Genomic DNA, 22741 nt, shown 5'->3' on the forward strand with positions numbered 1-22741 from the left:
TTCAGCATATTCTCTACGTAGAGCTCCATCTTACCAGTCCGAGTCGATTCCACTACTCCCGTTATACGAATGTTCAATCTGCGGGAGTGCGCTTCCAAGTCCTCGGCCTTGTCACGGATCACTTGGAGCAGCCTGCCGAATTGCCGACGGTCCTTGTCCCACTCGGTCTGCGCCTCCTCGGCCTCCGTGAGGCGTCGTTCCGCCATATCTAGGCGCTCCGCATGTTTGTCTACTCGCTCTGCCATGCGGTCCATGCGACACGACAAAGCGTCTATCTTGGAGCCCACCGCCTCGATGCTGTTCTGGATGCCCTTCTCCATCGCCGCCAGCAGGTCTCGAAGTTCTGCAGGTGCCGTCGTCGCTGCTGCCCCTTTCGGGGAGGCCTCCGGTGCTGGAGGCTCCGTCCCCTTCGGCCTCCGGCGTTCAAACGAGAGTTTGGCCTGCGCCGCATCGTTTTTCCCCATGATGTCTTCCCAGTGGAAGGGGGGGCTCTGTCACTGAGAAACCTCCACTTCGCAGTTTAGGCAGGGCCGCGAGAGTAGTGCTCCGCTCACTCCTTCACCACTCCCGGCTGCCGCACCAGCGTTGGTGGAGCGGGTGGGCCAAAATGGCGGCTATGTCGAGAGCGTCCCCTCCGGTGAGCTTCTTGTGTAGGCCCCCGCAGTCTGCGGATTTTATGCTAACCCCTCCGGGTTTGCGAACGACAGTGTCCTTCCAGCTGTAATGTCGCTGTGCGTGTGCTCCCAGGTGAACCAAGGCGTACACGCGGCCGGCGTGTCTCCCAAGCCCCCGCAGCTCGTGTTCATTCGGCACCGTGCCCGCCCGCTCCGTTGAGGTGCGGGTGAGAGGGGGTGTCGTGGCGTTAGCTCTAGGGTGGTGCGGTGTGGCTGGGGGGGGGCCTCTCGTGTGTCCTGGCGGCAGCGTGCCGATTCCAGCACCGCTCGCCCCGTCTCCTCCAGTGTTCGGGGCCGCACGTCGGGTGACGTCGTGCGGTCTGCTCCGTAGGGCAGGCCGCGGCTTCAGGCCTGGTCCACCACCTCCCTCCTTCGCGGAACGTCTCCGGGTTTTCTCCGCTGCGAACTGCCGCTCCGGACCGCTCAACCGGGTCTGGGGGTACCAGGGGTCACCAGGTACCGAACACAGCTACGCTGGCATGCGATAGGATAGTTTATCAGGATATTTTAGGGGCTTAGGCGAGGAGCCGAAAGCTCACACGTCCGCCATCGACGCTGGCTAGCTCCGCCCCCCCCCCAGTACTTGTTAATTATCCTCATGATGGCAACAGCTTTGGTTGAACATTTCAACACGAAAACCAATGGATCCTGTTAAGCTCTGGGTTTGCTGATCAGCAAGTCTTTTTTCGGTTGATAGTCATCAACCTCTTTTCAGTAGTTTCTAAAATAATTAAAGGGTAACCTCTTTCTCAGAATTTTTGTTTTTGGTCTTCGAGTGATGCTGTTAAATCTTCTATGGTAGATGATATTCTTTTAATCCTCACATTTGTGAGTATGGTAGATTAGCAATGAGGTTTGGCGGATGAAAACTTTGGAAAGTAAGTCAATGGTTCTGATCTGTGTTCTTCCTGTACACACGTGTCAATTTTCAAGTTTGACTTTTTCAACCAAACATCTAAAAAGACCAAACGGCTGTCACTAATATTGTACATAAATGTAATTTGTGTGTTCATAGTGTTTAGCTCAGCGAATTTGTGCTCCAATGTTGTGAAGGTGTTCTTCCAAATCAAAAAGATATCAGCAATAAATCGACAATGGAAAGTAACATTTTCTTTCCATTGATGGTCATCAAAGATGTGATCTTGCTGAAATGTAGACATGTATGTGTTTTTGGATAGGCTGGAGCCCCTGTAAATCCCATTGATGTCCCACTAATTTGGAGAAAATACTGAATGTCCCAAATAAAGTTACTGTGTTGGAAATGAAACTGTAGAATTTCTAACAAAAACACTTTATTAGCTTGGATGTTTGATTGCTGTACAAGTGCCCATTCTGCTGCGTCAATCCCTTCTTCTAATGGATAGATGTGTAAAAAGCTGTACTGTCTATAGTGCATAATATCCACTGGTCACTCATGCCACTTTGCAAGGTTGCCAAATGTCTCAACAAGTCTGTGGTGTCTTTAATGTACAATTTCCACGTTTGGACAAACGGCTGTAAGAAATGATGAAGGTATTGCCCCAATGGTTCAAACAAGGAGTTGGATCCAGTTACAACAGGTCTGAAGGGTGGGTCACTTATGCTTTGTGCAATTTTGGAAGCATGTACAGGCATGGACATTGGGGATGTTTGGATGTAAGAAAATACCTTGTTTTTGGAATTATCCATTCCATTTCTAAAGGTCTTTGTAGGATGTTTGATAGCAGTGGCGGCTCGCACAGGTAATGATGTGGGGCAGCGGGGTGCGGCTGGGTGGGGGTAGCGGAGTGTGACATACAACGGGAAAGTGGAGAGTAAAGAAAGAAAGAAATAAAAGCACTTACTTTGCGCCCGCAGCAATGTCGACTCGGCAATGCTGCGAGCGCAAAGTAAGTGCTTTTTTTTTCTCTTTACTCTCCACTTTCCCATCGTATGTCACACCCCACTACCCCCCACCCATCCACGCCCTCATTCCGCCGCCCCACACTGTAACCTGTGCGAGCCACCACTGTTTGCTAGTGTTCCTAGCATCTCTGCTGTTGGATCTTTATCCAGGAGCAAGTATGTAGATCAATCCATAACATGCTCATGTACTTTTTTGTGATAAAAACTCATGCCCATGATGACCAAGGTGCCACCTTTATCTGGTGGTTGAAACACTAGTTGTTCCTTATTGGCTAGATTTTGTATGTCCTGTAATCCGTTTTAAACAAATTGGACTGAGGTGAAGGCTTGAATCTGAATGAGACAAAATCTTTTTTCGATGCTTCAAAAACATCCAGCATTTTATGAAAAACAGGTGGAATAAATGTGCTTTTGGGTTTAAATTCTCTGTATTCGGGGGCCTTTAATTGTTCTTTAGCTGGGACAATGTTTGTGAAGAAATGGCGCAGTCCTAGAGTTCTCATGAATTTAAACAGTGCTACATCCAGTATCAAGGGTTAGTGTTGTATGTTGGTAAAAATGATGTCCTTTTGTTTAGTAATGCTACTTGATGTTTTGTGAGTGCTACTGATGAGATGTTTATAACTAGGTTTTGTTCTTGCTCCAAAGATTTTTGCTGATCCTTTCTTGTTCTTTATTCTCTATTTGTTTTTTGGAGATGTTTATTTCTGATGAACGCCCTGCATCTCGGCCACTCCGTAAAAAAGACGAGGAAGGTGTTGATTGGTCTGATAAATCCGTCTTTGTGATCGGCATCTTTTTATTAATAGGTGCTTGAGTCGGCTCCATATCTTGATCTGTCACTAAACTTTCTTGTGATGATGTTGTTGGCTTCTGTCTCATTCTTCTTTGGGCATACACCTTCACCTATGTGTATACTTCGTTGAGTTTGTAGTCAAAGGTGTCATGTTTAAATTTCCGTAAATTCTGTTCGTAGTTGTTCTTTACTATAGCTGTCCAGTTCCTTTTTGAGATCATCAAGTGTTGATTTCCAAATATCTGGTGTTAATCCGCTCGATAAATCAGTTTTCAAAATGTCCAATTCCTCTTCCATCTCCCTGATGGTATTTGACAGTTCCTCTATAAGTAAAAGTATAAGATCTAGGGAACATTTATTTAATATTTCATCCCACTTGTCCATAAATGCTTTGTTGAAATCTAAATAGCATTGGCTTAATTTATAACCTTAGACCGCGTGGGATTCTTTGAACTTTTTGGTACCCAATAAGAGTTGAAGCATGCAAGTGTGATTTAATTAATTCAAGCTGTTTAAGTTATTGAGTGATAGAATCTTAGAGCATTGTGGCCACGTCACAAACGACACATGTCACTTGAAATACAGACTAGGTGGGTGTACTTCGACATGGCCGTTTAAATCTGCACTCAAAGGCACTGCAATGGCAGGCCTGAGACAAGTTTACAGGGCTACTCAGGTGAGTGGCACAACTAGTGCTGCAGGCCCACTGGTAGCAGTTGATTTAAAGGCCCTGGGCACACATAGTGCACTTTACTAAGGACTTACCAGTAACCAATTATAATTACAATTTACATAGGGGACACTGGCACTTTAGCACCGATCAGCAGTGGTAAACTGCACAGAGTTCTAAAACTTGCAAAAACCAAATGTAGCACACAGTAAAAACAAAAACAGGAGGTCAGAAGCAAAAAGACAGCGGAAAAACACACCAGAGATGCCAGGTCTAACATACGCTAACAAACTACCAACATTCATGAGTACCCTCTTACATCTGTATGGTGGTGCTGTAGATGTGGGTTTCTCTAGAGGGACGCTATATAAAACTATTGTATTGTGACTGGAATATTTTAGTGCTTACTTCCTGTGGCAATGTGACAAATCTTTTTAAGGTGAGTAGCATGCTACTCCGGCTCCCAGGGTTATTGGTTAATGTGGTGGTTATTGATTATTGTTGGTTATTGAGATTATTCTTATCCCAAGCACTGCTTGTAAAGCACTTCGACACTTCCCCCCTCCACAAAAACAAGCAACAAACAAAAGCTTCTTCTCAGTCTGCCTTCAATGACCTAGGCATGTTCTCACCCTGTAACAGAAAGGCTCAAAATAGGGAACCTAAAACCGAATTAGCAAAAAAGCTCAAACCAGCTCCGCTCCATTCATCTCCTGTTCCAATCCGTCTCTTTCCATTCATCCATGCTTTCTCTCATTCATTACTCTCTCTTCTCCCTCTCTGATTTCTTTCTCTGTACCTTCCTCTTCCTCTTCCCTCCCTCGCTTTCTCCTTTTTCTGCAGCCTCCACGTGCTGGCTGCAATTGATCTCAGGAGCAGTGGTGACTGGCATGTCCTGGGGCATGCACAGAATGTTTTTTTAAAATAAAATAAAACACTTACCCTCCTGCAATGAGGAAGTCCTTTGTCATCTTCTCTCCTCGAGGCAGGCTCCCAAGCCAATTCTCACACTACTCTGATGCTCGTGAGAGCAGCAGCCTGATTGGAGAGTGGGGCCTATGTCAGCGCTCCTGAGGGCCCTGGATGCCTGCACTTACTCTCAACCCAGCTATTTTAAGTCAGCTGGGTTGAGAGGTTTAAAGTGCGCATGTGTGGCTAGCCATCACAAGAAAGCCGGCCAAAGAGACACGCGCACTTTAAACAAGTGCAAAAGGCAGCCCACACTCCTCCTCGCTGCTGCTGCTTTGAGCAGCAGCCCGACCCTGTCCTGACACTCCGATTGGGACAGGGTGCCGAAAAATAAAACGGTAATTAATTAGCTTCAGTACCATTTTATCATTCATCTCTGAGGGATTTCAGAGGGCCGACGTTCCCCCAATATAACGGAAGAGCCACCCCTATCAGAGAGCTGTGAAAAATGACAGAGTTACCTGGAGCTGCCCTGGTCCTTACAAAAGGGCCTCCAAGGGCACCAGCCAACTGGTGAAATGCATGATGGAATAAAGGGGCTGTCAGGCACTGATGATGGACTAACATTGTGCAGAAGCTCCACACACAAGGAGGCAACCTTTCCCTTATCAGTCTTTTCCAACCCACCTTTTGATCCACCATATGATATCTGGCTTCTCACTGGATGGTCATAAGAAAGAATGCCAATACTGTATGACTAACCGTGAGGCCATGTGTTTGCAGGTGTGATGTTTTATAGGGGTAAAATAGAGGTGGGATGATACATTTAGGTCTGCTGCCTTGTTAATGTGCTTGCACTATCAAGACCTTGCCAGGGAATGAATCACTGAATGTGCTTAAATATGACATAGTTCATATTCTTCCTTTTAACAAACAGTACTCTGCTCACTTACCCATTTAACCTCCAGGGTGGCGAAGCCCAGCATAATGGCACCACCTACCCTCAGCACCACTTGGGTATTGACTAGGACAAAGTCGATGGCTGTTTCTAGGCCATTCTGATAGCCGTAGCTTAAATGTTTCAGGGGACCTCTCAGTTTTTGATCTTCTGCTACCCAGTTCCAGAAATTCTTTTCAGCTCCAACGGAGCTTTAAAGTGAGCGGACTTGTACGAATATGTAGTGTTTTGTGTTCTGTGAGTTTTTTTTTTTTTTTAAATAATGATATGTATTTCTAACGGTCATCAAGAGACTGGTATTTCATTTATGTAGAAAAATATAAATACAAATATGACATTTGTAATGTCTGCAATGTTTTGATCATACATTTTAAATGATTTGATTCTAAATATCACAAGAGATAGTCAGTTGCAGCTGGCATAACTCGCAGTTGGAGGATGGGGGGTTTGCTCGGGTAGAGGGTCGCGCGGGGCGAGTTAAAAATATTTTTAATGAAAAAGTTTACTTACCTTCGATGGCCCGGTCCTGTGTCGTCTCTGCTCCTCTCGTGAACAGGAAGCAGAGAGCTTCCCTTGCCTCCCCTAAGCTAATCACAACGCTGCAATGGCAGCGTTGTGATTGGTCGGGACGCCGACCAGCCAGGCGTCTATCGGGAGGCCATTTTATCCATGTAGGCAGCATGCAGCCAACATCGAGGAAAGGCAGAGAGCGTATGACTGGTTTGGTCAGCCCCCTAAGCAATGAGCAAGCCCCTCCTCTCCTGCCCTCGAGCAGATCCGCCCCCCTCAACCAAACCCTTCTGCTTTCTAGCGGTGCAGGAAGCAGAAACATAAAATGGTATTTATAACACCATTTTATGTATCTGCTTCTCGCACTATGAGAAAGCAGTGGGGGGACGCTCCTCCGCCCACATGGAGGACCCGCCCGTGGAAGTAGTTACTAGTATACGAGTAGAAGAATTTGAATAAATTGTGGCGGGAAAGCATGATTTGTTAACAGCACATTGCATTTCCAGCTTTCAAAAGACCAGAATATAGCACAAAAAGAGATCGAATAATTTTTTTTAAGAATGCAGTCGCATGTATAGTTGATCAATTTGTATATCTATTGATGGTGTTTAATATATTTTATATTTTATCTTTACAGCAATGTGACCTGGAATAATCTAGCTATTCCCGATACTCACTGCTCGCCTGATGGAGAAGGGTACAAATGTCCCATGGGCTTTAAATGTATGGACCTCAAAAAACTTGGACTGAGCAGACAGGAGCTGGGCTACAGTGGATTTAATGAGATAGGTCTGTCTTAATGGCTATAACACATTTAAAATGTATAAAAATGCAACTGGACATAAATATGCCTAGGCCATGATTACAGTTTTACAACTAATCCCTTTTCAGGTCCATGTGCACCAATTGGTGTGTGCTCCCATAAATTTCATCAAGAAAAATCTGTTGCAAGTCACTTCGAAAAATATTCGTTTGTGCACCCTGGAGTGGGTGAATTCATGATCAATTAATGTGAAATGCCACACACTTGTAATTGGATGTAAATTGTTGTACCACATGCAAATGACACTTAGGAATCACAGGATTACACAATTTACACTCACAAATGAGCTCTGTTTCTAATAAGAATATTGTTGTGCATTTTACATGTCGGTTCCATTCAAACTGGTGTTACATGGACCGTTTGAGAACTGCGGTCTGTGCATTTCTTCGTGGGTGGACATCAGTGTACATAGTTACCAACATTTGAAAACATATTCCAAGAACATTTTTAGAATGGGCTGCTACAGATAGAAAATTCTTGTTTGCGTACCTGTGTGTAATAAAGAGGAACAGTTTATGTAACAATATTACCCGGGACAGTCTCCAACTTGCCGGGATTATCCCTGCAAAAATGCCACAGTTGGCAACTATGAGTGCAAAATGCACTCTTGTCCTTCGCAGTACCACAACCATTGGCACTGGTCCCTCTGCTCTTGAATGCATAAGTCTGTGGCATAACATAATGATGGGCACCTCTACAAATTGTAAAGAGGGGCCCCTAAGTCTCCAATATCTCACAAATATTCATTGGCATTGAGCAGAATGGTCTCCCCAAAGAGTCGGGCCCCCCCTTTACCATAGGGGCCTGTGTTACTCTTGTGGTTTAAGTGTCAGACGTCTGAGCAAGCCACTCTCTGCATGGCAGTACATATTTGCTTTCTATATGAAGTAAAGCAAATTCAGAAACCAGAGCAGTTCACCTAATTTATTTCCAATCTGCGTCTCCATTTCTGGGTTGTGCTGAATGTCCTATCCCATGGTCTTGGGAGGCCTTCTGACAGTGGGCACATAAGGCAGGATGGAGTGAGCCCGCACCCTGGACTAACTACAAGACCCCTCTGTTTTCTGTGCATGTGTGCAGAATCTAGGACTCATATTAAAGGTCAGCTGAAATTTATGCCAGAAGTCGATTCAACGTGGTGTTCTAGTGGTTGAATTTTATCCCATAAACTTTTTTCCTATCTCCATGTTCTTCATATTCATTAAACTCGGGTGTTTTGTTTTGCACATTTTGTGACATTTTGATGTAACAGGTGTTTTCCAAAATCCGTAATCTGTAGAGATGAACTGGGTGTACTCTAATTTGATCCCTGGATCCTGGATATTGTGTTGCAGACTATTTTTCGTTCAGCCCTCTTGATCCTTTTCAACAGTCTCATCAGAGCGAATAAATGGCATTGCAGAACTCGCTTGTAAAGTGACGCCGTTTTCACTTTTGTATCTTGTGTTTGCTCTTTTCTACACCTCCGTCTGATGGAACCTGGCAGCACTACATTTCAGGAGGGTACATATAGTCGAAGGGCGGCTCCTGTATACAATGGCAGATTCTGGAACTTGATGTAATCATTTTCTCATCTCTTCCCCGGGGTGGTTGCTCCTCTGTGTCCTCTATGGGCTCTTGCTTTTCACTAAGTCTCCCAACCCTTCTAAGTGTGGTGCATGCTTGCCATTTTCAAACACACATATCTAATCTCTAATTATACTGTATTTGAAAGAAGTGGGTGTCTACATGGTCTCCACTCTCCAAGTGCATCAGACCTTAAGGGGGTTTACCAAAGTTACTGACAGTTGGTCACCCCAAAAAGATACAGATCAGAGTGAACCACTGAGGAATTGTATGATGTATGAATACTGACCCATTTTCTCAACTCAGAACAAAAATGGATGGTTACCTACTCTTTGCATCTTAGAGGAGGTGCGGCCTACTGGCTACAGCTGTCGATTTTGGACTTGGGAATTAGATTTGAATCCTGGCCTCAGCTCAATATGCAGCGATTCTAAGTAAATCCCTTCACATCCATATGTTTATGAAAATGTATAATTTAAGGCCTTATATAAGAGTTGGCGGTTTTCATCTGTCAAGGTGGAGGAGGACATTATGTCTTCCACTCTGATGGATAAATGACCGCCATGCTTAGAGATCACCGACAGACCAGTGGTGTACTCTCTTCCTTAAAAAACACTCTGTCACAGATGTTCCTCTGAAGATACCAACAGCTTGGTGGATGGCTACTTTTGGTTTGATAGTCGTCCACTGAGAAAATTGTCTTGCAAACACAAACTGCTGAAGTGATGGTTAGTTTCTGATGGAGAATTTTCTAATGAGCCTCAAACCAACTGTGTTTTTGGCTGAGTTTGGGGGTCATTATTTTTTTTCTTCTGTCCATCACCTCTAAGTTTTCGCTGGTGGTGACAGACAGAAAAATCGAACATCAATCCACCCACCTTAAATAGGGTGGGCGGTGTGATGCCCTTACTTCAACATCCAGCCCCCCGTCACGCCATCACAGTAAGCTTTCCATTGACTGACCCAATAGGGGGACCAGGGACGGAAAGCTGATGGTCTGCCTCACTTATAATAGGGCATTCGAACCAGGAGCTTGGCGAATAGGGTACTCTGTTACTTTTCTGACATAGTACCCTGTCCACCAAACTCTAAATCAGGTTCTGGTAAAAAGTGTACCAAATAAAAAGAAGAGGGAGTTGGAAGTTTTTTGGAGGGTCATCTCATCATCTCATCTTCTAGAGACTAATCATAGATCTAGAGAAATGTGAGAGGTACCTCTGAAGTAGGTCAGCCATCCTGTTTTTGTTTTTTCATTCCAAATGGGAAATCATTCCTTTTTTTACTTAGACCTCTCACCCACACACCACTGTGTGGCATGCTTCATCCTTGAGTTCAAGTCTGGTCGTCTAGTACACCCGGAGGGCTCAATCCTTATCCTTTCACAGATGGAAAGGGGAGCTCTTTGATTTATATTTTGTGGGATCCAGTTTTTTAAAATATTAAAATAGTCTTACGGCTAGACTATTGATCTAGAACACAAGAAATAGAGTGCGCAGTGATGCATGGTTCACCAAATCAGGAATTGATTTTGAGTAAAGATATGTTTATATTGGTCCCTTGTGTTTTGCAGGTAAAATGCCCGAAATTACCTCAGCGCAGTCACCCAAAGTGTTGGTTTGTATGTGTCTGAACTAGTGTGTGTAAGGGTGTAGGACTCCTAGAGAGCGTAAATTATAGGTATCCTTCATGGTCCCGACAAAAGCCGGTTGACCCTTAGGGGCACTTGTGAATCAAGCTGAAACATGTCGACCCATGTGGTGCATGGGTTAGAGTTCTAAGTAAAAAGCAAGGTATGCTTCCTCGTTTTGGACTGAAAATTGATGCCCTGATGTTCTTCAGCGACACCTCTCTTATTTGTCTGAATCTGTTGTAGAGTGGCCTAATGCCCTTAGGCCATGTTATCACTACAAAAACACCATAAAAAAAAGAAACAGAGGGTTGCTAACAACTGGTCCTGAAAACAAAAACAATCTGAAGATTTACAGGACAAGCAGAGAATTATAGTCATGGCATTAAAAACATTAAAATCCTTCAATGTACTTGGATAAAATGACCAGGGCATCAAGCATATTGCTTTTTCATTATTTAACAATAAACCAATGTTTTGGAGGTTTTCTTTTTTTTAAAGGTATCAATTTCTGGCTCGGGTACAAGCCAACGGCCGCATGTCACAATAATATTGAATAATAAGAGGTATTTGAATGGACAGGACCCCCAGCTCCCTCTGTTATTTGCTATTGCAGCTGAACCCTTATCTGGCAATATAATGTAAAATGTGATGGAGACAGTGTTCAATTTATCCCATGTTATCAGGGAGATTACTGGTGTTGGAGAGCTGCTGGGATTACAAATCAATTGAGGACATTTGTGGATACTCTCCTTGATTCTAGTGACTTAAGGTTTGAACTTGAGTACCCATTACAGTGCTGGTGGCAGGAATCCGCGAAATATGGAGAGAGCAGGCTGCATAGAGACACAGAGGTTATATTCAGAGAAAACTAATGAGGGTGGTCTCTGGGATACAAGAAAAGGTAACTGAATGGTTAGGTCTTACCATTTCTCTAGCTGGACAAATAGCCCTCAGAAAATTGATTAGTTTGCTTAAATTACTTTATTTGTTTTTTTATATTTCGATCACTTTGAAAAGAAAATTGTTTAAGCCTCTTGCATATAGTGTGAACTATAGTCTGCCTATCACTATTGGTCAAGACAAACAACATGGTTTAAAAACCATGCACTGGAGTGTACTCTCCGTCATCTGTTGTAAAACAATATGGCCAACAGTGATAGGACCTTTTGACAGTAGAATCCCCAGAAACATATCCGAGGCATTAAAAATAGTCTTAAAGAAAGACTTGAACCCACAGAGGCCATTTATTCCAAGGCTGAAACATGTCAACTCAATTAAAGGTGTAGTGACACTGTATTCCCCAAACACACATAATCTGATTTTATCATACCTTCGCACCTGCAAATACAGTGATACCTAAGCAACTTTAAGGTACTTTGATCTCTTAAGATCCCAGCAGAAAAATGTCCAAAGTGCTCACAAAGTGAACCCACGCTGGTTGTAGGGAACAGGGTGAGACCCTATGATGAAGTATGCCACTATTAGAGTGGGTGTGGATCTAACAAAACCCATGAAGGTCCCTTGTGGTTTCTTTTACCCTTTACTCATTGACACTTGTGTATGATGTCAAATAACATGGGTGTAGGCTGCCTTTTTTTAAAAACTTATTTTCAATTTTCTTCATTTCAACAGCATTACACATGTGTGTTTGTACATCATTTCGTAGTCAAAAATGTTCTTATCAATACAAAATAAGTGTCCTATGCATTATACAAAGCGATGCGAATAGGCACCAGATGGTAGAACCAACAGCATTAATAATCATATGTTACATTAGGGTCCAATATTTATCCTCCCCACTCTCAATTATTAAAGAGTTAAGCAAATACACCCCTAGTTTCCCCACAGCAAACACACATCTCGATTTGCAATGCTGACCATTGTACTCATAAAACCATTGCAAGCGCAAGGGCGGAGTCACCTCACTCCCTCCGGGACAATGCCATGTTCCAACTGGGACTCTGATTCCTGCCGTAGGGTCTCAATGTACGATCTGTAGGGTCCCCAGATGTCTTTGGGGTGGAATGTACTGGGCATCATACTTGCATAGAGTTCGCTATTTTTATTGCAATAGGCGTGACTGTGTAGCCAACTCTGGGTATTTGGGACCGTCTTCCGCTCCCAATGCAGGGCCACCTCAGGCTTTGCTGATAAAAGACCCAGTGCAGCGAACATACAGATTTCTGGGGGGAAGTCAACGGTGTATCCCAACAGGGCAACTTCTGGAATTGGAGTCAAAGGGATGTTCAATATCTGCCCTAGCGTGCGGTGTACCTGTACCCGGGGTGTAGGCTGCCTTTTGTAGTTATAGTGTAATTTAGGGAAACCTATCTTGTTCCCATAAAATCTCTCTCTCCTACCTGGACAAAAAACTCATTTTTTTCTGGGGATTTGTATATTGTGGCATAGAACAGTGCAAACCCCTGGGTATCAGGCTAACTTCTTTCACATTTGTTTGGTTAATATTAATGATAATCTCAATCTGCAATATCACAAAGCTGGAATTCTGAAAACTAACATGTAATGAATGTTTTACCTCAATAAAATTAAACAGTACGTCCCAGAGGGGGAACTTGTGCCGGGAGGTGGAACCTATGGTATAACTGGTAATGCCCTCATTACTAACCTCCCCAAGGAGCCCTTAATGACTGTTAAATGAGTCCCCAATGCTATAGCAAGGTTAATACCTGACCCACACAGTTTTAGCCAGGCCTCAAAACAATGGAATTCCCTACAAGAAGGAAAATTGGTGAAAGATGAAGATTGTATCAACCATAGTTATCCGCAACCATTTTGACAGCTGATTAATGAAGATTCAAACATGCAGATAAATAGTAATTTCTACTGATGAACGTATGCCAGTGGCAAATGTGATACATTTATGATGAAGTGGGGATTGGTGTTGGCCTTCAAACCAAGGAGAAATATTGAGCAACTAAGTGAATATAATTGTGATATAGTGGTAGAGACTGCATTTCTGCTTTTGGCACAAAAAACATATTACTATAAAGGGGTGGATGGAGTAATCAATATATTTTGGAAGAAGTGATCAGATTGAGAAGCTATATAACACTTTGTGTAGTGTTTGAGATAATATTCATAATCACTGATGCTGCCCAAGTTATTTAAAACAAGTCATCTCAGTCTACCGTAGAGTTACATATGATAGCTCTATTGGACCAAAAGTTATTTTTTGTTCAAATGAATGGATAACAATGGAGAACAAGCATTCAAACAGCATCCCAAACTTGGTACCCATGGGCTACTTAACTGCCTCCAATTGTTTAACTCTTTATCCAATAGCAAAGACAGCGTCTTAAGAATGATGATCTCCTTCTTTATGTTTTCCTTTTAAACTTTGCTGGATTATACCCAAGTGACTCTAAAACGGAAGTTGACATTTCTGATCTGATTATGTGATGTTAATAATGAAATCATTAATGATTAAAAATGCTAAAATTGCAATTTTAGATAAAAATCTTAACTTGAATGTTTCTGAATATTTCATGGAGAGCTTGGGGTTGTTTCTCAGTTTGTTTATTTGGGCATCCAGCTAACTGCAAGCATGTGTGTCACAACCAATGATTGCTCAACAAGTTCAGTGAGCATCTGGGAAGTTCAGTGACCTTTGGCTGTACAGAGATGTATTGGACTGTTGCTTATACACTTCATAACGGCCAACAAGGTGGAAGTAGACCCTATGGTGAGCAATGCGCCAAGCTGTGGCACTTAAAAGTCAGTATAACACAGGATCATATTGAGGGGTATGTCCTAACAAGGCTTACAGTAATATTTTCCTTCAAGCAATCAACCTGGGGCATAATGTTTGGCAGAATTTCTTTGATACTTGAAACGTATAACTGAAATTGCTGAATGAAAGCGTGCCAATCTTCTTTCTCATATCATCAAAAAGAGATTTATGGAAGTAATGTTCTAGATTAGCATTTTAAAGGCAGGTATATATGGGTGGCATGCTTGAATTATTTTCAGGGAAAAGTAATTTTACAGGTCATATTCCAGTCCTGCATTTGTTTGCCCATTTTGTCGCTCTGGACAGAGACCAGCCCAATGCAAATCAGCCTTGGCCCTGCCCTATTAGGGACAGTCCAATGTGAACTGCTGGTCCCTTTGACGTGGAAGTACAAGCAATACCTACATTTATTTGCCTTTTTGGGCCACAGCAGTGAACTACAACTTGAGACCAATGGCACAGTGAGCACAGCATTCCTAGGCCTGCCCCTCACACATGGGGTATTCACATAGAAAAATGAAACAGTAAAGGGTATAATGATTTAACTATTCTCAATCAACGGTAGTCACTTGGTCACAGTTGCCTACTATGGCACTCCAGACAGAGGCCAGTCATACAAATCAGACTTGATCTGACTCCAGTAGGAAAAGTATTGCACAAACTGACAAGCCCCCCTCTAAATGGAAATGCTGGGGTTCAGGGGCACAGTGAGCACAACACATCTAGGCAAATCTATCACAATTAGGGCGTTTCACTCAGATATATAAAACAAATTGAAAGGAGGAATGATTACATTTTTCTCAGCCACTTGTAATTACTCAGAGCCCTATTCCAATCAATCATTTATTGCTATTTTCCAATATGCTGCAGAAGGTTAATTCATAAATTATGGGTTGGAATGATTTCAAAAACTTAAAACCAATCAATTGTACATGGGATGAGAAAAGTCACTAACGTATTTGCATAATTATGTCTGAAGCAGTATGAAAGGAAATGCATCATAGTTAAAAATATTCTTTGAAAATATTTTGTTTCTTGGCTTGCCCTGGATTTTACAGCCCTTCTTGAAGACACAGACCCATCGACAGAGCCCACGGGAACAAAACTGGGGGAGGCTTCTATTAGATCTGAAGCCGGGTTTTTTGTTTGTCTCCAGTATGACAATTAGTGTTGTGGGCACTGGGCCCACATGCTAATCGAATAATGACACAGACACCCTATGTATAGGTGGTTAACTGGCCCAGGGCACATGCGTCCAGCCCCTTTTATTAGCAGGGTCATCTGACCGGTGACGCCTGTGATGAGTGGATGAACAGTGTTGGTGTAATACAAAGCGGAACTCTAGAACATGTCCAGCAGGACACTACAGACAAGTGTCCCTTGCAGCTGTGAAAGTCTACATTTGAAGTATAACCTTACCTCCTAAACCAGTGTGCTGCCTAACAGAGGCTTATCAAATACTATTGACATGCACAAAATACCATCTCCACTTGACTGACGAAGAGTTGTATTGTAGTCTCTTGTCAAGGGTCCCTAATAAGATGAGCACTCAACTGATTAAATCTGAGGATACATTTAGACATAATCCCACAAGTCTGCACACTTAATGGCAGGCCTGTGTGTGTCTGCTCTGAATCAAAGGTGTGGCAGTCTGAACACCATTTTCTGCTTTATTGTTCTTCTTTCTCCAAAACATGCCTCTTCAGTTTCAGGTTGGAGCACTCTTGCTGGTTTCCCTGCTGGGATATGTGCGGAACGTACCGGCAGCAACCGGGAAACATGCAGCCATGATGCTGCTAGTAGCCAAAAGGCGGGGAGCGATCAGTTGGGGCCGCAAACGCAAACCGCGCAGAAATGACTGGCTTAAAGATGCGGCGTTCTGCCATAGTCAACTATCTGAATATTGGGGGGCGGATTTACAAACCCCCTGCGCCATTTTTGCGTCATTTTTCCCCATGATAAAAATGACGCAAAAGTGGCGCAGGGGGCTTGTAAATCTGCCCCTTGGAATGTATGCCGGCGCAGTCCCACCATCAGAACATATAGGAACCGCTGCAGAGTTTCCTCAAAACTTACCCCATTGACCAGGTGCGGGACCCGCCTCGCTTGTGTAGGTGGAGCAATGGAAACACGTGAGAAAATGTGGGATACCCTCTGCACTGGCACACTATCTCCTTGGGGACAATTGGAGTGATCCTTCCCCCCCTCCCCCCTCTTCCCTTCTCCCCACCCCCGCCCCCCTCTTTCTCCTCTTTTTTCTTGTTTAGCTAGCTGCTGGCCCTCCCTAGGGCATGGGGGCTGATATTTTACTATAAGCTCAACGGGACATTATATAAATTATCGGTCCTGCACCGCTTTTGCTACGACAAAGACTTGCATGATTGTACCAGGTATTGAGCACGCACTATGTCCTCCTTTGCCATCAACCACTTTGCAGCCTCGTGTAGTTTGTATTGAGTGAAAACTACAAATAAAAAAAAATAATAATAAAAATTGACGCACCCGCGGCGCAAGATGCTTGTGAATAAGCCCCTATAGCTCGTAGACAACTGGTACTTGTGCATAAGATACAAGTTATGGTGGTGGTATGCATTTTAGCCTCCTCAAATTTCGATACTGGGAAGGATCCCTTCTCGTTCTATTTGTTTCTCAGCTTTCCAGTTTGTGCGATAAATTCAATAATAAGTATTTAGGGCCTTATTCAAAGTTTGGGGGAAATAATTGCAATCCCTGCGCAAATATGTCTGGAATGATAGGTTTTGCAATAATTTTCGATACTCGCTGTTTTCCCATGACCGATTTTGGCAGGTCAAATCTGCTGCAATGAATTGGACAAAAGGCCCATAAAAGACAAAGCATGCAGAAGTTACTGAGTTCAATGCCTAATTACCTGATTATTGACAATGGTCAGAGTTCTTGCCACTGGGGTCAAGATGCCCATTTTGGGATAAAAGTGTGATTTATAAACCTTTTTAACATAGCATAACATACGACCGATATAACTTGTAATGCCTTATTTTCAAGTCAAAAATTGGAGTAGGAGATATTTACTGCAACTACCAAATATCCCAACTGGGGGAATGGTATTTCCTGGTTATGGTAAATACCGCACCCTTTTCCAATCTATATGGAAAATTTGGGGCATATTACCAAGGGCCTTATCGCCGCTTTAGCGGGAATTTTTCCTGCTAAAGCGGCGATAATTTTATCGCCCTATTACCTAGCTGTCGCTAACACCAGTTAGCGACAGCTTCAAGGAGATAGCGATAATCTTAGGGCCCACTTTGCATGTCAGCAATAATTATCGCTAATGACATGCAAAGTGGGCGTGCCCAGATGTTAGCGACTGGAAACAGTCGCTAACATCTCTATCTCCTATTATCTACTTTTGGAAATATTCGCGCTAAGCGCGAATATCTCCAAAAGCTAACGCCTGCCAAAAGCAGTTCTTAGCCATGTTATCCAATGGAAGGTGGATAACATGGCTAACAGCATTGTCACGATAATGCATGAATATCGTAGATTGTGCAGCGATATTTATGCATTTCGCAGGATTTTTACCGCTTTTGAGATAAACCTTGCTAATATCAAAGTATCTCAGCAGTAAAAATCCTCGGTGCTGGGCGATATCATTTTACCCGCTAACCATGCATAGCGATAATTATCGCTATTGCTTGGTAATATGCCCCTATGTGTCTTAGAAGCAGAGTTACAAAGCCTTTTTGAACCTAAAAAGTATACTCCTACTTGAAAAAGTCCTAATATGCCTATATTATGCATGACTCAATTAAATATGTGTAACTGACATGCAAAAGTGTACCATACATTTGCAAAATGGAAATAAGCTAGAATACATTATGCACAAGTTAAACACCAATTTATTTGGGAAAAGCAAATGCGATCGAAGTAATGAAGCCACCGACAAAATAGAGCAATTTGGGGCATGCTTTAACAGGTACTCATGGTACTAACGCATATTTTGGTTTAAATAGCGAATAACGTGTAAACAGTCAGGTAGATTTATCATTGAAAAATCGGCTCACAAAGGGCCAGATTCTCAGAATCTGGCCCTTTGCGAGCGCAATTTTTGCATTTGAGATTCATCATCCCAAATGCAAAAATCGGTAATTGCGAATTCGCTAAATTGCGAGGAATTACATTTAAGGAATCTCTATTTGAGATTCCTTAAATGCAATTCATTAACCATTTTTAAATTGTGAAATCGCAATTTCGGGCCGCTATTTACTGCGAGGTCAAACCTTGTGGTAAATAGCGAAAACTTAGAAAAATGCTTTTAAATGCATTTTTCTAAGTTGCATGTTGCACACACACATGTCCTTTGGACATGTGTGTGTGCAACACCAATGTAGATTACATTTCAGGGGTGCTACAGGGTGTCCTTTGGACACCCCTAGCACCCTTGAAATCGCATCCTTATTTGCGATTAGCAAATTGCTAATCGCAAATGAGGAATAACTCCCCATTCATTCCTATGGGCCTTTAGGCCCATAGGAATGAATTAGGAGTTATTCCTTATTTGCGATTAGCAATTTGCCAATCGCAAATAAGGAATGTGTAGGAATCGCAATTTATTTAGCGATTCCTACATGAATCCCGTTTTTCAAGTCCTCAATAGCGATTCCTTAATAATCGCTATTAAGGACTCGCAAAACGGGACTTTGATGAATCTAGGGGCCTATTTCTTGGTCTTTGTCTGCATTTAAGGGTGCAGAATTAGCACAAGCATTTTGCTGCTGTTTACAGCAAAAGATTCCCATACTTAAATGTATTACATATCAAATCTCGTAAGAGTATATTGACTTTACTCACAGCAAGCATTGCTATAGCCAATAGATCTGGTTTTAGCAAGCTGGTCCGGCTGCTACATTTTTACATTCCTTTATTGTAAAAATATGCCACAAAAATAAAAAAGCGAAAAAGCGTCACCTAAATGTGTGAAAGCTTATGTTTGCAGTAACCTTTTTAAAGGTAAAAATGTTGAGCATTGAGGCGGTTTTACTAGTGATAATTTGGAAATAACAAGCTATTTTCAGTTGTGCCATGAATGTTATTGTCATTATTACCAGTAGTTGTAGTAGTAGTATTACTGTTATTATTATTTGTGACAGGGAGACAAGAATACATCGTCGTCTAACCAAACACTCACATCACAGGAGCTATAATGTTTAAGGGTCCCCATAAGGACTTTATAAACATTAACTTTAAAAAGGAGTGGAAGAAAATAAAAAGATGATATTTAAAGTTAATATAAAAAATACAATTAAATAGTATACTTTGAACACACTTCACAATGAAGAGAAAGGAGCTGTTTTTAGATAAATTTGAACAATTTGTACTGGCTTTGTGCAATCAAAGTGAAGGAAGGCCTTCAGTATAGTGGACTGACCCACCCACCCTTGATGTGGTGGGCGGGAGCAAAATAAGAGTGACAATTTAATAGACAAGTCAATGAAGCCTGCTGCAAAATGGTCCTCTGTTTATGCATATTATGTCTGAATTGTTCTGGAAAAACAAAAAGGGCCAGGCCTAAAAAAGAACATGAAAACGGTTGACGCTTATTTAACGTCCATCCCACTTTCCATGAATGAATGAATGAATGTATTTATTTGCATAAATTGAGATGCAGTATCACAATTAATGTTTAAAAACACGTCTCACACCTTTGTGATCCATGTATCAAATCGTATATCAAAAATAACATTTAAAACAGGTCTCAGACCATTTGTGAAACTTTCCAAGCTGGTTGTATTTAGACTTTGGTCGGATACTTTAATTTCAGATAATATAAGTAGTCAATGAAGTCACATATCAGTTATTCCTAAAGGAACCTTCAATTTCAACCTATATTTTGAATTGACCTGCAGACTTTGATGTTTTTCTCCTGACATTTGAGCTTTGTACCTGTGTGCCACGAATTCTAATATTTCACTCTGCTAATTAGACTCTTAGGAGACAGAAAGGAATAGCATGACCTGGATTCCCAGGAGAATACTGATAAGGGAGTGGGATGGAAAATGAACATGAATATAATTATTTAAGAACTTCGACTGATGTGACAATTGCAAAAGGGATTGAGAAAAAGCATTGCAGATGTTTTATACTCCAAGGAAATGTGTGTTCTTTTCGGTGCTGGAGATGAGGTGAGCCAGAGTTGTTATAAGCTGCCCCGTTCTTTTCCAATCATTAAAATGAAACCTAAAATCCATACACTGATCCTAAATCCTATCTCTAATATGGCCTGTTATAAAATCTCAAAGTGTGCAATGGTTATCAACTGGACCGAAAATATAGTTTTGCTTTTAAAGATGTAACCTGGTTTTATAATCTCAACATTTGCAATGATTCCCATGGGGAACTAGCACTGGCAAAGCCAATAGGTCTGAGGTGGTCATCAGCCTGTGGCTTTGTCAATGCTTGTTTTCTTTCATCATGGTTCTTTCATCATGGTTTTTGCAAAACATTATTGTTGATGATGCTGATGGGCTGTAATCAATCTAAAGAAAAAAACATTGGCTAAAAGCTAAACCCTATTTTGGTCCCAAAAAGAAGTAGTGAATTAATACTGCTACTACTACCCTGGATGAAAAGTGCTTTATATATTGGTAGAGACCGACAATATGTCCTATCAGATGAGTCGCGCACACACCTGCTTACACACAATAGGCATTGTGAACTCGCACACCTGCAGCTAGTTATCACCATGCACTTACTCAACAGGCAACAGCAGATTCCCATTAAAGGCATGATTGATGACACCCTACAACAACCCTTTCACCTGGGAAGAGATGAGATACAGTGGGGTATGTGAGTTGTTTGTAGATGTATTTATTTCAGTCTGTATATGACCCTGTCCCAGAGCAACTCAACACAACACTCAAAAAGGACTTTTTGAGTGTACTGCACCTCAATGTAGGCCTTGAGCCTGCCCGTCTCCGTTATCTGTTTTATGCAGAGCTGTTAGCTCGTATGGTGTGCATTACCACTGCCCCTGTTGCTCCCAAGAGGCAAATATTTTGTCCAAGACAAATGAAAAATTCCACCCACTGTGGATTGCACCACCAAAATTCAAATAATGTCAATATCAATAAAGAATGTCCAGAAATGTTATATCTTTCTTTTGTTTCTTCTTTATTCAATTTTCTTTTAAGCAGCCAACGCGTTTCGTTCAACAGAACTTCATCAGGGCTGTAAAAACATTTAAAAACATCACTTGTAATAATAGCTATTTAAAATCATGTCATACTTCAGTCATCAATTTCATCATTTTGCAACAGAAGAAAATCTTTTTAACAAAATAAATCTCTAATCCTAAGGACTTACTCTAGACTTGTGGGTTTGTGAACTATATGTCAAAACACATAGATGTATCATTAATAAAATGCAACAACCTTATCCGAAAACCATATTAGATTATATATATATATACACATTTCTAAAAACTCTCCATGGAGGGAATCCATTTTGTACTCTCATTTTTGCACTATGTCACTATTTACAAAATACATTCAGATTGAAAACATATCTTTATATGGTTCATGATATTTAGGGAGGAGACAAGTTACGGTGTTCATTACTTTTCCACATTATATTCCATTTCAAAAGTGCAATATTTTCTACATATTTCAGATCTTTAAAAATATGTAGCCTATACAAACTTTATTTTTTCTTTTTTCACACTGAGTTTCTTTAGGAACAGCATCTTTAAAACATCATTTTGTCCTCTGGGCATGATTATTGGGGTCCCTCACCTCTCTTCATTGTTAAAAGAAAGGGGGGGAAGCCGCAGGTGAGGGTTGGGAAACAGAGAACTTTGTTAAGAAACCGTGCAGTTGATAGTAACATCTTTTTTATAACCCCGCCCATCTATTCGTTGTTATAAAAAAGGGGCGGAGAGGGGAGAGGAAAGAGAAGGGAGGAAGACCTTGCTGGCAACTAGTGCAATCACTAGCAATATTATTTGTTATCATATGTAATCCGAAAGCCTCAAAACAATGGTATGTTCATAGTCACGGGGCCCCATCTGTCCTCCCAACGAGAACTTTAGTCAAGAAACTATGATGACTTATACAAGACTTGGTGTCTTACCGTGCTGCCTGTGTCCAATGTGCACAGGCATCACATCGTGTTTTTTCTATTAATTACATCCAGGTCAGTAACAAAGGCTAATGTGCCTAAATAGTAAAAAATATACATATATCAGAGAAATGTTCTTAACTTAAGCCTTACACATTATAAACATGCATTATCTGGCCTATAGGGATATCTTGCTCTCATGGTACAGGCGGTGACCCCTATCCATCCACGTTTTTCCTAATGGTTTTCTTGGTAGGGACAACATAATTCTTTCACACGTTTTGTGTGTTCTCCCATTTAGCCTCCTGTCGAGTGTATGCCTCATGTTATTGTTTATAAATGAGCATACAATAGTTCGCTCCCCAGTTACAGATGAGCACACAATAGTTCGCTCCCTTTTCTGCCTGTTTACAAGTTTATGATTGTTCTACACCTAGCGATTTTCTTGGAGCAATCAAGTATATCTCCATTTTCGC

At 41.9% G+C, this 22741-nt stretch overlaps 1 protein-coding gene across 1 annotated transcript in view; it reads left to right on the plus strand.

Moving 5' to 3' along the window:
- The window catches only part of NALCN (sodium leak channel, non-selective), a 2672759-nt gene that overhangs the window by 625625 nt on the left and 2024393 nt on the right, over window positions 1-22741 (plus strand). The window contains exon 6 of the mRNA XM_086934370.1: window positions 7039-7190. Within this exon, the coding sequence (XP_086790496.1) occupies window positions 7039-7190 (152 nt within the window). The remainder of the gene's footprint in view (window positions 1-7038; window positions 7191-22741) is intronic.

This window comes from Lissotriton vulgaris, chromosome 8 (assembly GCF_964263255.1).
Source record: "Lissotriton vulgaris chromosome 8, aLisVul1.2, whole genome shotgun sequence".
NCBI lineage: Eukaryota > Metazoa > Chordata > Amphibia > Caudata > Salamandridae > Lissotriton > Lissotriton vulgaris.